The 15,254-nt window shown below is 32.8% G+C and overlaps 1 protein-coding gene across 1 annotated transcript in view; it reads right to left on the reverse strand.

Moving 5' to 3' along the window:
- ST8SIA4 (ST8 alpha-N-acetyl-neuraminide alpha-2,8-sialyltransferase 4) overlaps window positions 1-15,254 on the reverse strand; it is an 81,218-nt gene that overhangs the window by 49,967 nt on the left and 15,997 nt on the right. Inside the window, exon 3 of the mRNA XM_019727928.3 lies at window positions 13,182-13,439. Within this exon, the coding sequence (XP_019583487.1) occupies window positions 13,182-13,439 (258 nt within the window). The remainder of the gene's footprint in view (window positions 1-13,181; window positions 13,440-15,254) is intronic.

The following is a 15,254-nucleotide window of genomic DNA, read 5'->3' on the forward strand; positions in this document are numbered from 1 at the left end:
TAATGATTTTAAATGCAATATAAAATGTTAGGTTGGTGCAAAAGTAATTGTGGTTTAAAAGGTCAAAAATAATTGCAAAACCACAATTACTTTTGCACCAACCTAATACAAACTCTCTTCTCTGATATAAAGCAATGGGATTAAAAGTAAGGCCTAAAAGTGCAGAGTAATTCCAAAATTTCAGCTAAGGACAAGAAATTGACTCCATAGGCCTCCGCCTTAGACTCCCAGGATTAACTAGCAAATGAATAGGCAAAAGCTGGGGAAATCAGGAGAGGTAGTTATAGTCAGAGTTTTCCACTATGATGCCACATTTTTAGTTGAGCTCAGACTTAGCGTGTACCAGTTAAGTGGAGCCCACTTAATTTTGAATGGTATGACTACTTACAAGTTATCACCCATGTTTCAAAAAATAAATAAATAAAAAAAATAGAGGAAGGGCTAAAAGGAATAATAGGAGGAGTAAAAGGGAAAAGGTAAAACATCAAAAGGATAATAATTTGCAAATATATGTTTCTCAATAAAACTAGTCTCACAGCCTCTGGTTGTCAGTGCATGATTGTGTACACTAAGCAATTTAGAAGATAGGAGCTTTAGCTGTTGTGTTCTATCTGGGGCTTGACAGTATATTTGTAAAGTTGCTAAACTTCATGAACATTGTTAAAAACTTACTGTTACACTAACTTAATTCTCAAAGTTAATATGACCTATTCATTTCACTCTTTGTCACAGTTAAGAACTTGCATGTGGTTGTTTTCTTTTCTACAAGTGAATATATGTATATATATATTCACTTATATACAAGTGAATATATGTATATATACTCACTTATATGTATATATAAGTATATACATACATATATGCACTTATATGTATATATGTATATATGTATACATGTATGGGTACCAAAAAATGTATATACATGGCTTGTATTCATCTTTTGTTATCGATATACAATGAGTATTACAATTTTAATACATTTTTTTCCTTTCTTAAAATGTGTATACATATTTTTGGCACCTTCTGTATGTGTGTGTGTGTGTGTGTGTGTGTGTGTGTGTGTGTGTGTGTATATATATATATATATATGCAAGAGCAATATTATTTGATGTTATAAATGTCATGTTTCTCGAAATTACATATAGAATGAATACTAAACATACCCTCTAAATCTTTCCTTTGTAATTAAAAAAGTAAAATCATTTAAATTTTTTTGAAGGAGGTGTAAAGAGAAATTCCTGACAGCTGTTGTAGAATTCCCTGTTCAATATCTTGCTAAAAATCCATGATGGATATTAAAGACAAGAGGGTAGGAAACCAAGCAAGAATTCTTAGAATTTACTGTCAGGCACTCTTGTCATAATAAGGGAACTGGACTATTCCATTGATCGTTGATTGCTGAGCAGGTATTACTCTGTTTTACAGAGAGAAGAACTGATTCAGCATGGGTTTATGTTCTGAAAAATTATGTTGTGCATTAAAAAGAAGGAAATAGAATTCATGAAATATTATGGCTGATACTTTAATCATCCATGCCAGAAAACCAAGGCAGAGAAACAATATTTTTTTATCTGTGCAAGTCATGATGTTAATAAACTATATACAATGGGGCCATTACGGTGTCTGTGGGAAACATAGCTGAGTTTTCTAACTTTTAGTGATTACACCACCAGACTCATCATAGTACCATTGTCTTGATATTCAATTTTCTTGTTTAGTAGAAATTTTAAAAAACGAAAATATTTTCATTTGTCATTATATATTATAAATATGTTTTATTCTTTTTATTTTTTATTTTTTTTGAAAGTACAACCCAATTGAGAAATGATTTGTAACTTAGTACATATGATTTATTCGACACTTGATCCCAGAAAGACAGTTGGTGTAATGGCCAGAAGATTTAGGCATTCTGGTAAGAATCAAGCATTCAGAAAAGTATGTCATGAGTAGATAAAATGAATGTTTTATTTTCTGATATTACAGGTAGGCCAAGGCAACTTCACATCATATTTATTCTACGTGGATCTTTCTCATGCTCTGTTTTAGTAGTAAGCCACATTTGGGCTTGGCTAAAAGGCCTTGATCTCTGTAATTCTTTTATCCTCCATATCTGATTTAATACAAATCCCTGAAAATTCCTATCATAAATTTTCTCCTGAATTCTCTATTTCTATTGCTACTTTGTCAGTTTAGGCACCACCACATTTCTTTGAACAAATATTGCAATAATTTCCAAATTATTTTTCACATAATTAATTACTTAATTAATTAGACACATTGGTGTATCATTGATTAAGGTGGCCAAGGCAAGTAAAGTGATCTTCAATAGACGATTGGAAAAAGAAGATATGGTATATATGCATAATGGAATATTACTCGGCCATAAGAAAAGATGAAATACTGCCATTTGTAAAAACATGGAGGGATCTTGAGATTATCATGCTAAGCAAAATAAGTCAGACAGAAAAAAGTCAGGAGCCATATGACTTCACTCATACCATGTTTCCCCGAAAATAAGACCTATCCAGACAATCAGCTCTAATGTGTTTTTTAGAGCAAAAATTAATATAAGACCCATTCTTACTTTACTGTAATATAAGACCTGGGTCTATAATATAATATAATATAATATAATATAATATAATATAATATAATATAATATAATATAATATAATTAATATAATATAATACCCAGGTCTTATATAAATTTTTACTCCAAAAGACACATTAGAGCTGATTGTTCTGCTGGGTCTTATTTTTGGGGAAACAGTGTATGTGGGATATAAAACTGAAAGCAGCAAAGAAACAAGACAAACAAACAAAGAAAGAAAAACTCATAGACAACAGTTTAGTGATTACAAACTGAGTGGAATGGGGAAGAGGGATGGTAGAAGAGGAGAAAAGAGGTCTAACATATGGTGATGGCAGGAGAACTGACTCTGGGTGGTGAACATACAATGTAATATATAGATGATGTATTATAGAAATGTACTCTTGAAAACTATATAACTTTACTAACCAATGTCACTTCAATAACCTTAATAATTTAAATATAACCTTAATAATTTATATATATATATATATAAAATCTTTATAATGGCAAAAAATTCAATTTTGGGTCACTGATCAGCAATTTTTAACAAATAAAAATTAGGATTAGAATTGATAATAATAGAAAATAACAGGTGTCCTTGCACAAAATTTTATGAAAATTTGTTTCATATTTATGTGTGTGAAATAATAGGAATAGTGGAAGCAACAGTAGGAGTATAGTAGGAGTATATCCGGATGTCAGTTTGTTTCCTACTATGCATCTGTATTGAACAGTTGAAATAAATTGCTCTAACCAGTTCTTTCACACAAGGACAGAGACTATATCACTCTCTGTTTCCAGAATGGGATCATCTTATTAAAATGCACATTTGATGATGCTACTATCCTAACCAAAAATCTCCAGTGATATCAGTCCAGGTTTGTATAACTTGTACCGGCCCTGACTTTCCAGAATTTTATCTCTACATGCCCATTGCTTATGTTAGATCTGAATGGCATCAAACTACTCCATGCACTTTTTTGTGTTCCTTTATTTAGGATGATGTCTTTGCCTGAAATGACCTTCCTCTTATTTACACTTCTAAGTCTCCTTCTAAAAGGCAATCACTGTTAACATTTGATACCGTACTGACTGTGATTGTTCTAAAAAAGTTTCCAGTAATGGCATAAGTCAAATAATACACTAAAAAGACTGCTTTCTGTGGTTCCAAGAATGTCAGTGGTTGCCAGTAAAGTAGATATGGGAAGTGGGAGGTCTTATCTCCCAGAGAAATGTCATAATTCTTTCCCCAAAACTATACCAAATGATGTTGACGTAAAATAATTTCTCTCCCTTTTGATAATACTTGTATTTACTGGTTCTTCTTTACATAGTATTTTGTACATACCGTGACTTCCCAAGCTCCTGACCTAGTCACATTTACAATAATCTGTGTGAATCATTAAAAAATCATTCTTGTTTTTCTTTGGCTAAGAAGTGATACTTCTCTCCTGATTTTAAGTCTTAACATTTGCTTGTATACATTAGAAGGAAAAGCAGTACCCCCCTGGACCAAAGGAAACAAATAGCCAGAATGGAGGATGTAATATTAAGTGGAAAATGTCATTTCTACAAGTTGACTGATAAGGAGGAAATTTATTCATAAAACTTGGCAAACAGAAGAAAAGAAATTCAAACAATAATGCAAGTTGACAGGATCTTTTCCAAAGGTATCTATTGAATCATAAGAAACTAGAGTTATGGAGTTTTGTATACAGTAAGGAATTCATGAGTCCATGTAAGTTCAACTGCCTCATTTGGCATATAGGGAAACTAAAACCCAAAGTAATTTACATTTTCTATTCAGTCACACAGCCATATTTAGTGGCAATGCCAGTGTGGGGATCCAGGTTTCTGAACTCTCAAATAAGTATTATTTAAATTATATTTCATGGAAAAATATGTACTATTTATCGACAGTGGCCGTTTAACTGCAAATACTTACATTTTCTGTGGACATAGGTCACACACACTATTTTCTCACCATGAATATTAATCCTACACCATCAGAAGGAAGAAAAATTTATATTTCTTGAATAACTATTTTGTACGTGGGTTTATACTACACGCTTTCATACATATCATCACATTTTATTTCTATACCAACAGAATAGAAGAAAGGCTTTATTTTCTTCACATTATATATGAAGAAACTAGGACTTAGAGAAGCATATAAATCACTTAAGAATGAATATATATATTAAATGGAAAGACTGGGACTAGAAATCAAATATGCCTGACTTAAAGATGTATCTCATTTGATTAAGGTGTTAGCTCCCTTGAGAGAATAGGTTGTCTTCTGCACACTTATTAGTTTTTAGAATATTTTGACATACTCTTGGGACACAGGAAGTACTTGATAAAAAAATTCTCTCAGATGGTCCATAAACAACTGGAGAAACTGCTCCATGTTATAAAGTCAGCTTGTTTATTTCATTATTTTGTATTTCTTTGATTTTTAATTGTTGTTTTCCAGCATTATTGAGATAGAATTAACATACAATATTGTGTAAATTTAAGCTGCACAACACGATGATTTGATATACAGATATAAAACATATATTGAAATGATTGCCAAACAAGGATAGTTAACACATTTATCATCTCAAGTAGTTACCACTATGTGTGTGTGTGTGTGATTTTACTTGTGGTTCAGTTGATTTTGTTAGCCTAGACTTTGAAGAATGGCTGGGACCTTGTGGAAATATCAGACATTAGAATGGCATTCCTTCTTCTATCTTTCATGCTACATCATCAAAATTTGAAATGTACCCTAATTAGGACAATCTCTCACTGCTCTTCATATTTCACTGTACACATGCAACTAAAAATCTACCAATCTAGTGCAGCACTGACTGATATTTCTAATTAGAAAAGATAAGTTTTTCCAATCTTAATTTGGAAATAAAGTATTGGACTTTGAGTAAGAGGAAATAAAGTCGTGTTGTTGCTTCTTCTCCAATTTATTGTGTACACTCAGAAAAGTCACTCAAAACCGTGTTCTATGGAAAACTATAGTTTGTTAACCTAAGCCTAACTACCTCAGAGGAACCGATGGAAAACAATTAGAAGTCTTCAATGTCCATTTTCTGCGTTCCAAAAAATGTTACATTTTAAAATGTAGTGTATTTATATTCATTATCATTTGCACATTCCATTTATTATACAATTCATATTGTTCCTTGATTTTCCTAATTTTCCTTCTTCATTTATCCTCACTGTCACTATCTCACCTTGCCATTCATTATCCCCACCTTTAGACTCTACAGTATCACCATCTTTGTCTAAATTATTTATCACCTAGAAATCTTCCTGAAATTTAAATTTGATCATGTTATTCCTCTCCTGAGTGGCTCCACAGACTACCTGCAACTTTAACCCTCCTTAACAAGGCATACTGGACCCTGTGTTACCTATCTCTCAGCCTCCCTCTTCAGCCTCATCGCTTCCATGCACCTACAGAAACTTATTCCAGCATGCTGAAACAACTTAGACTGGGAAAGCCACTTGTTCTCATGCCCAGGTCCTTTTGGGCATCATAGATCCTACTTCGACTACGACTCACTCTCTTTTCTCTCTATATTTACCTCCTCAGTCTTCATGATTCAACTCAAGTGCTGCTTCTCTCAGAAAATTATCCTTGGTCATCCATTTATGTCTCCTCTCTGTCTCATTAGCACTGCCTACTTCTCTGTGTACCTCTAGTAAAGCAATCTACACATTATTATGTTGGTGCAAAAGTAACTGCGGTTAAAAATAATTGCAAAAACTGCAATTACTTTTACACCAACGTAATCGTTCATTACTTTATCTCCTTTACTAGATTGTGATCATCTCAATGTAGAGACTTGTTTTCCATTTCTATATCGCCACTTTCTGATAAATAGGCAAATAAAAAAGTGAAGGAGTGAATGAATAAATTATAAGAAAAATCAAAGCTATGCTATGTATTACTAAAAGCAATAAATATTGAAAAGTGTGTATTTGGTTTTGGAGTATATATTTGGGGCCTACGTCCATTTACATATGAGTTTGGTAGCTGAAAAATAAACACTTCAAGCCCAAAACTGGAGCCATATTTTGAAATCTATGGAAGGACTAATCAACTGCCCATTTGCTAATGTTCATTTGATATCAGGGAAGGATGATCTCTACAACATTCTACATTAATATAAATCATACCATCTAAACTTGGTTTATCTGGGGTACTCTGGTTTAGTCTGTCCTGTGACTTGGAATTCATCATATTTTGCTTCATCTAGTATTTTCCTTATTGAGTGCTCTTTCTCTTTCTTATCTTTGATTTATTTATTATCACGGTCCTTCCATCTGCAAATACACTCATGCTTCCGTACCTCTAAGGGTGTTCCTCTCCTGCTTATAGCAACAGTAATAAAACCCCAACAAGAACAAACAAATATACCAGCAAACCAACAAACTCTCGGGGCCTTTCTTGGTCTACAGGATACTATGTAAATTCTTAATATGATGTAATGATCCTTCATCATTTAAGTCCATCATACTTTACCGTTTCCCCTTCCACATTGTTGCTCATAATGAACATAATAGTAGAGTGGGCCCAAACTCTGTCTTATGTTAGCTAAGACTAAGGAAAGCATTTGTTCTTGTGCTTACTTGTCCCTTCCCCTTAGATTCCTCTTTTCCATCTGTTGAATAACTAATCGTCCAGAAGTACAATGTACTTGTCCATTCTTGGGCATTATAAAATGCTTTTTTTATTGAATTAGATATACTGGGGTGACACTGGTTTATAGATTATATAAGTTTCAAGTGTACAATTCTATAATACACTATCTGTAAATTTCATTGTGTGCTCACCGCCTAGAGTCTAGTCTCTTTCTGTCATTTTTGTAAAATGTCTTTCTTCTCAAACAATTGTTCACATTTGGGTAGATTCCTAGAACTGGAAATAGTGAATAAAGAAATACACTATTTCTAAGGCTTGGTAGACATTGTCAATCTGATTTTTGGAAAAGTTTTATGAATTTACAATTTTGAAAGCATTTTACAGGATTGCCAATATCATTGCAAGTTTGCACTGAATATTAAGAATTAAAAAAAAAATATTGCTAGATTGATAGATGAGCAATTTGTCTGTTAATAATATATTGTTTTTAGAAAATAGAACAAGCATTTTAAAAATGTCTTAGAATTTAAATCGTTTATCAGTTATTGTCATTTACATTAAAAAAATTATCTCCTGCAAATAAAATATTTGTATCCAAGGAGAGACATTATTGAAGGAAAAAAGTTAGAGCTCTACTTCACAACACAATCCATAATTAAACATTTCATATTTAGTTTTAAGTTAAAATTTTAAAATCATAAATAACTAGAATAAAACAGAAATTTTGATTTCTACCCAGAATGTACATTGGATTATTAAAGTCAATAGAAATAATAAAGATAACTACCTTTAAAAACTATAAAATTTCACAGATCAAAAATATGAATACTATGTTAAGTAATATTAAGTAAAAATAAGTTAGAAAATATGTGTAGCAAATACCTAAAATATAAAGTAGTTATTTTAATCAATAAGATTCATTAAAAAAAAAATTCTAATACCCTGGACCTGGATTCCTACCAGAAACTTAGTTGTTTGTAGTTAAAACATTTGAATTAAGGACAAACATAGTCTCTGTGAGAGTAGCTGGGAAAGAATTAAGGACATTTTGTGAACACATAGAAAAACAGGAATATATTTTCTCTCCCAGAAAAGTCTATTTTATTATAAAAGAGTTAGCTTTCATAGAAGGTCAAGAGGATGATTTAAAGTTTGCCGTAAATTACCCACCAGCAGAGAATGAAAAATTGATTGAGTTACAAAAATGCATTGTGTAAGTCAAGACAGGTCAATTCTTCCCTCCATCTTTTTCTTCTGTGAACTGTATCATCCCCTTCCCTTAAGAAGCTGGATCATCATAAAGTAAAAAACATTTTTTATCTTTGTAGTTTCCTGAAGAAATATATATCTTCACTACAATTATTTCTAATTTTACGTACTCACATTTTATAGACACCTCTGTCTATCTACAGAGGGTGCCCAAAAATGTATACACATTTTAAGAAAGGAAAACTGTATTAAAATTGCAATACTCAATATATACTGATAACAAAAGATGAACACAAATCACATTTGACTTCTGCAATTACAATAGGTGCTCAAAGTGGTTACCATCAGCATCCAGACACCTCTGATTATGGTGAACTATTGCTTGAGCAACGTTGACCCAAGTGTCCAGTTGTATACATTTTTTGAGCAGTGTTCCTGTGCTGCATTTCATATTTTCTAATATGTTATTCAGTGTCAACTATATACACATTTGATAAACTGGGGAAAGTTTGTCTTTTTGTTTACATCAGAAAATAAGAATGTGAGTTTCTAGTCAATGACCATTGTTATCAGGAAATGCAGTGACAAATTTAATTTTCAACTACAACATTTAACTCAAACAAGATGTACTTTAGAGTCATTCATCATTAGTTAAGCTTTACAGTTTATGCATTTCTTTACTATATTTTCCATCTGATGCTTAGGAAAAAAAAACTTTGAAATAATAGGCTTATCATTATTAATTTCACCAGATAGTGGAAATAATGATGTCTAGAACCTTAAGACATTTGTCCAATATTATGTTTCAGTAATTGTCAGAAACCCAGCTTTCTGATCCCCAATATCTAGCACATTACACTAACTATTCTTTGTATTTCTGCATTTTCTTTTTCATTATAAGGGTTTAAATGATTTTTACTTATATATGACTCCTCTTATATATTAATTTTGGAATTCAGCGTTGTGTAAATTCTAAGACAACAATACATGAACACAAACCAAATTTTTCTCAAGTCCTACATTATTTTTTTCATTCAATAAATAAATAAATAAAATGAGTGAATAGAAGAAAGTGGTCTTAATTGCAGAGTCTGAGATGGGCTGCATCTAATGGGTTATAAATATCCCAATACTAAAGCTTAGAGGAATGTAGAAACAAGGAATCAGTCACATTTGAATCCTGTGTTCCTCCAGTATTAATCAGCTTTTAAAATTCTCTTCTTTCCATTGCAACAACTTCTATTATACTCTAAAATTTTTACTCCTTTATTTAACCTGCCCTTTGATTTTAGACTCTGGAAATTCTAGATGTTTTACTTTTTCTTTAAAACCATACTGGACACAGACTTCAATGTTTGAAGCTCATTACTTCCACTTCCACTGTCATTTCCTTATCAAATATTTTTACCTCCTCTTTGGATACAATTTTGTTTGTATATCTACATGTTGACAGGGTTTTTTCTCGGTCCAATCAATTTAAGAGTTCGTGTTTTTAAAGGCTCAACTGAAGTCAAATGAATCTCTGACCCTGCATCAAACTAAGAAGAGGTAAGCTAATAAGGCAAAATGTTTACTTATATTCATTGCTGTGAATTATATTCACCTCATACTGTTATATTATGATTTCTCTTAGCTATTATTGCTTCTTGAAAAATTTTTGCTTTTTTATAATTGATACTTATCAATTATATTTATCTTTAAGACTACATATCAAAAAGATTTTTTCAGGAATATAGTCAATAATATTGTAGTAATTATGTATGGTGTCAGATGGGTAGTTTCACAGGCTAGATTCCAGCATATTCAAAACTTCAGGTTATTGGAATTTCCGGTCAAGATGGAGGCATAGGTAGACACCGTGCTCACCTCCTTTCAGGATCAGATCAATTATAACTAAACCACACAAAAAACTACCCAGCAAAGCTATCACTTGGAATTGAAGGACAGATAAAAATGAGAAAAAGCTAAAGGAGTTCATCACCACAAAACCAGTATCATAAGAAATCTGAGAGGTACTTCTTTAAGACAAAAAAATAAATAACTAAAAAATATGAATAATAAAATGGCAATAACTACATATCTATCAACAATTATTTTAAGTGTAAATGGATTAAATTCTCCAATCAGAAGATAGGGTGGCTGAATGGAGAAGAAAACAAGACCCTTACATGTGCTGCTGTCAGGCGGGGTCTCTAGTCCCACTCCCCACTCCCCCGCCCCCGCACAAGAACACAGGATATGGTGACACCAAAAAGGAACAACAACAGAGCCATAGACATGGGAGTCATACCACTATATTCTTGCTGGTGGCTGGGTTGGAGACACAGGAAGCAGGAGCCGCCAACCAAACCCGCTTGCTAGCTGCTATCTGCCATCCACTTCTCTGCCAACCAAGCAACCCTGCAGCATAGCCACAGCAGTTATATTAGTGGCTAATGGCTAACTGGTTACAGCTGATTGCCACCCAGCCATAGCAGATGGCCGTCTGATTACAGGTGACGGCCATCTAATAACTGAGCCATCACCTTTCCATGTGAGGCCGAGAGCCTGGATACTGCTCTCCTGGCTCTGTCCCCACAGCTGCCTACAAGAGACTCACTTCAGATCAAAAGATACACACAGATTGAAAGTAAAGGGATGGGGGAAAAATATTTCATGAAAATGGAAATGAAAAAAAAAAAAAAAAAGAAAGAAAGCTGTGGTAGCAATACTTATCCCAGACAAAAATCGACTTTAAAACAAAGGCTATAACAAGTGACAAAGGACCCAGTAATCCCACTTCTGGGTATTTGGCTGAAGAAATCCAAAATGCTACTTCGAGGGGACCTGTGTGTCTATATGCTAATTACAGCATTGTTTACAATGGCCAAGATGTGGAGGTAGCCTGGGTATCCATTGATGGATGAAGGTATAAAGAGTAGGTGATATATAAGGGAATATTGCTCGGCCATGGAAGGGAATGGGCTCTTGCCACCTGCGATGGCATGGATGGACCTGAAGAGTACCATGCTGAATGAAGTATGTCACACAGTGAAAGACAGATACAATGTGATGTCCCTTATATGTGGAATCTAAAGAATAAAATAAACAAACATAACTGAAACAAGTTCATAGATACAGAGAACATTTTGATAGTTGCCAGATGGGAGGGAGATTGGGAATGGGTGAAAAAGGGGAAGGGATTAAGAAGTACAAACTGGTTGTTACATAGTAGTCATGGGGATGTAGGGTATAACATAAAGAATATAGTCAATAATATTGTAGTAATTATGTATGGTGTCAGATGGGTACTAGATCTATCGGGGTGATAGATGGGAGGGCGTCGGGGGACAGGGTGGAAAAGGTGAGGGCCTTAAGAAGTTCAAATTGATAGTTACAAAATAGTTACAGGGATGTAAAGTAAAGCATAGGGAATATATTCAATAACATGGTACATAACTGTATAGTGCCAGGTGGGTACTAGACTCGTCAGGGGGATCACTTCTTAAATTATATAAATGTCTAACCACTATGCTGTAAACCTGAAATTAATATAAAATAATATTGTATGTAAACTGTAATTGAAAAATTTAAAAAGTGGTGGGGAAAGGTGAAGGGAATAAGAGGTTCAAATTTCCAAGTATAAAATAAGTCATGGGGATGTAATATACAGCATAGGGAACATAGTCAGTGATACTGGGATAGCATGGTATGGTGTCAGATGGTTGCTGGACTTACGGTGATCACTTCTTTAAGTATATAAATGTTAAATAACTATTGTGTACACCTGAAACTAATGTAATGTTGTATGTTATCTATATTTTAATAAAAATCTGAAAAAAAAACAAACTTCAGGTTGTCAACATGACAAATCACATACTTTTTTTATCTATATATTGCCCTGTTTCATGTTTCAATATACATATATCACTCATTTAGCAAATTTTTCTAAAGAACTAAACAAGCCAAAAATTCTGTTCTGATATATGAATTGGGAATTAAAAATTGTGATATATATGATGCCATCACAATACTATTTTTACTGTTGTGTTTTTATCAGTTATTTAAAAGTTCACCAAGCACATGACTCATCAAATATCTGTTGACCATCAATGAAAAACAAATAGGTATATTTAATTATGGGTGAAAACTCAAAAACTAAAATATACTATCATACACAAATACCACATATAAAGGCAATTTGGCCCAAGGTAGCAAATATAATCTTGTTAAATTATATTCTTAGAATCTGCTAAATAATTATCATAAAAAGTAAACTTAACTTACATCTATTATGTCATTGCATATTAATGTTTATATTTATGAATAAATATAATTTAATATAAAAATAATTATGACTATAATTAATTAAGTGAATTAATTCATTCACTAATATAAATGATTAATTATTTGTGTTAGTGAATAAATTAATATTAAATTAATGAATATTAAGGAAAAATATTAAGAAAAATAGTTTCCCTATGTAGTATGAAAACTAATAAAATTGCCATTTGGCAGAAAAAGAACCACTGATGTGAATCTTTTCTTTCAATGATGCAGTAATTCTAAATTTATATTTCAGGATAAATGTAAATTTGGATGCTACACAGAAAAAGATATAGATAAATATGTGTTTGAGCTTTCACTAATCCTTAATATTGATGTGAGATTTAAACATTTCTGCCAGTTTTCCACTTCTAAATTAAACATCTTTGACGAAATTACAATCTTTAGGAACAGAATAAAGCTTACCTTATTACGAAATTGTGACTGTCAATCTCCTTTCCACATTCACTATCTAGCAGGATGCCAGAATTTCCAACAACTGCACAGGTCTTAAATCTACGGTTTTTCATTGGTGAAACTTCAGGTAGGAGGCTATGCAGATCCTGAGAAATATTCAGTGTCCGGCGCCTGTCAAGCACGTAGTGTATGACATCACCAGGCTTAAAACTGCTCTTGACCACTGAGACATCTCGTTCTGCATCTAAGAAACGAAGAATGTTCTTCCTATATTTGAAAGAGAAACAAATATTTCCATTAATGACAACATATCTAAGAACTGGTGATAATTTTTCTTTTCTTTTCTTTTCTTTTCTTTTCTTTTCTTTTCTTTTCTTTTCTTTTCTTTTTTTTTTTTTTTTTACCAAATTCCATGTGATGAAATGCAAATTGGTAAATTATTAACCTTAAACTGTGGGATGGTAATTAAACAAACCAATTAGGTAGAGTCCATAGGGTATAGAATATATTTTTTTAAAAATCATTTGCACAGTTTCTCAATTTACTGTGGAGTGAAAAAAGTCCCCCATCAACCAAAATATATTTTAAAAATGAGTTTATTAAATAAAATGCAATTTCCATGACGTCGCTTTGCATAACTAGATATTCTGCTAGCTTTAATTTTCTATGGTCATCTATTTTGTTTAATGTTGTCTAGTTAAGATGAATAAAAGTGACTTGAAATTGTTTGGGATTACACCTTAGTTAACTCTATTAAAATGATTGAACTTTCCAATAAACTTACATATACATTTATCCAAATCATGTGTATATTATAATTATTTGAAAAAGAGTGAAAACTATATAGTGCTGTATGTACATGAAAGCTTTCTTCCAAACTCAAAAATCCAGGAAGTAAGATGGGTACATTAGAGGAAAAGATGGACAGATAGAACAGTAGACTCATGCATGGCAGAGATGGCTAATTGTTTCTTAGTGTTCTTTCCTCCCTTCTTCCTTTTAGTATTTGAATCTTCTAAGATTTGATTGGGCACATGGATGCTCAAATAGAACATTTTCAAGTTTTCAAACACCAGTGCAGCAGGGTTTGGTCACATGAGTCGATTATCTTAAATGGTACATGAATGGATCGTGTGCATGACTTGATGAGAGAGAAATAAACTTCTGCCTTGTTTCAGTCACTGTATTTTAAGGTCCCTTTTATATGGAAGCTTAGCCTATCCCATAACTAATAAAGGAATTGATAACAGATGTGAGATGCTACATAAACTTATATGCATATGTTGTCAGATGATAGCTGATGAGAAAATAAATAGAGCTGGCCGGACAGTTATGGACAATTGGCATGCTATAGCAAAGCTCATGATAAAACTGTGTGCAACAATTTGGGAGTCATGCTCTATAATAAGCCTGTTGTTCTTCGAGAATTGGTTTAAAAGTCTTTGTACATTGCTTTATGTCTGTTGCTCCTTTTAGAAAAGCCCTAAAAAATTGGCAAAGTTAGGCATGAAACAGCCAAGTTGCAAGCTGAGATGGAAGGAAATATCTCTGGCAGTGACCTATAATCCAAACTGTATGAGAGTCCAGTAATTGGGACCTCCCAAATGTTTCTAATAACCCAACGAACAAGAGATGCAACTATAAATCAGGGTCATCACAGCAGCAAGAGTGATATTGCCTTCCCACCTAAGTATATCAAATATCAATTCAAATGACTTAAGATTAGCTGCCATTAAATTGAGGGAAAGGAGGTGGAGGCCAGAATAATTAGAGGACAGTCAAAAGACTGAAGAGCTGTGTTCATAAGAAATCTTCAGGTGGTGTTATTATACCAGGAACTAACTACAGAGAAGTAGTCTAGGAGCCTAATACATTTTTGAAGGAATTATATTGCCTAAGAACTATGAACCTGGTCTACAAAGTCTGAGATGGCTTGATCCTTAAGCTACTAAACATACAGCAGCTGGAAATAATCTGAGAAAGCTCTTTTCTAGGTAGAAAGTGGGATATTATTTACTGAAGTGCTGTTATTGCAAGCTTGTATTTTCAGAGTGCTGAAAACAATGCCATTATTATAGCATT

Source organism: Rhinolophus sinicus, chromosome 3, assembly GCF_057876585.1.
Source record: "Rhinolophus sinicus isolate RSI-liver-muscle chromosome 3, RSI-T2T, whole genome shotgun sequence".
Lineage (NCBI taxonomy): Eukaryota > Metazoa > Chordata > Mammalia > Chiroptera > Rhinolophidae > Rhinolophus > Rhinolophus sinicus.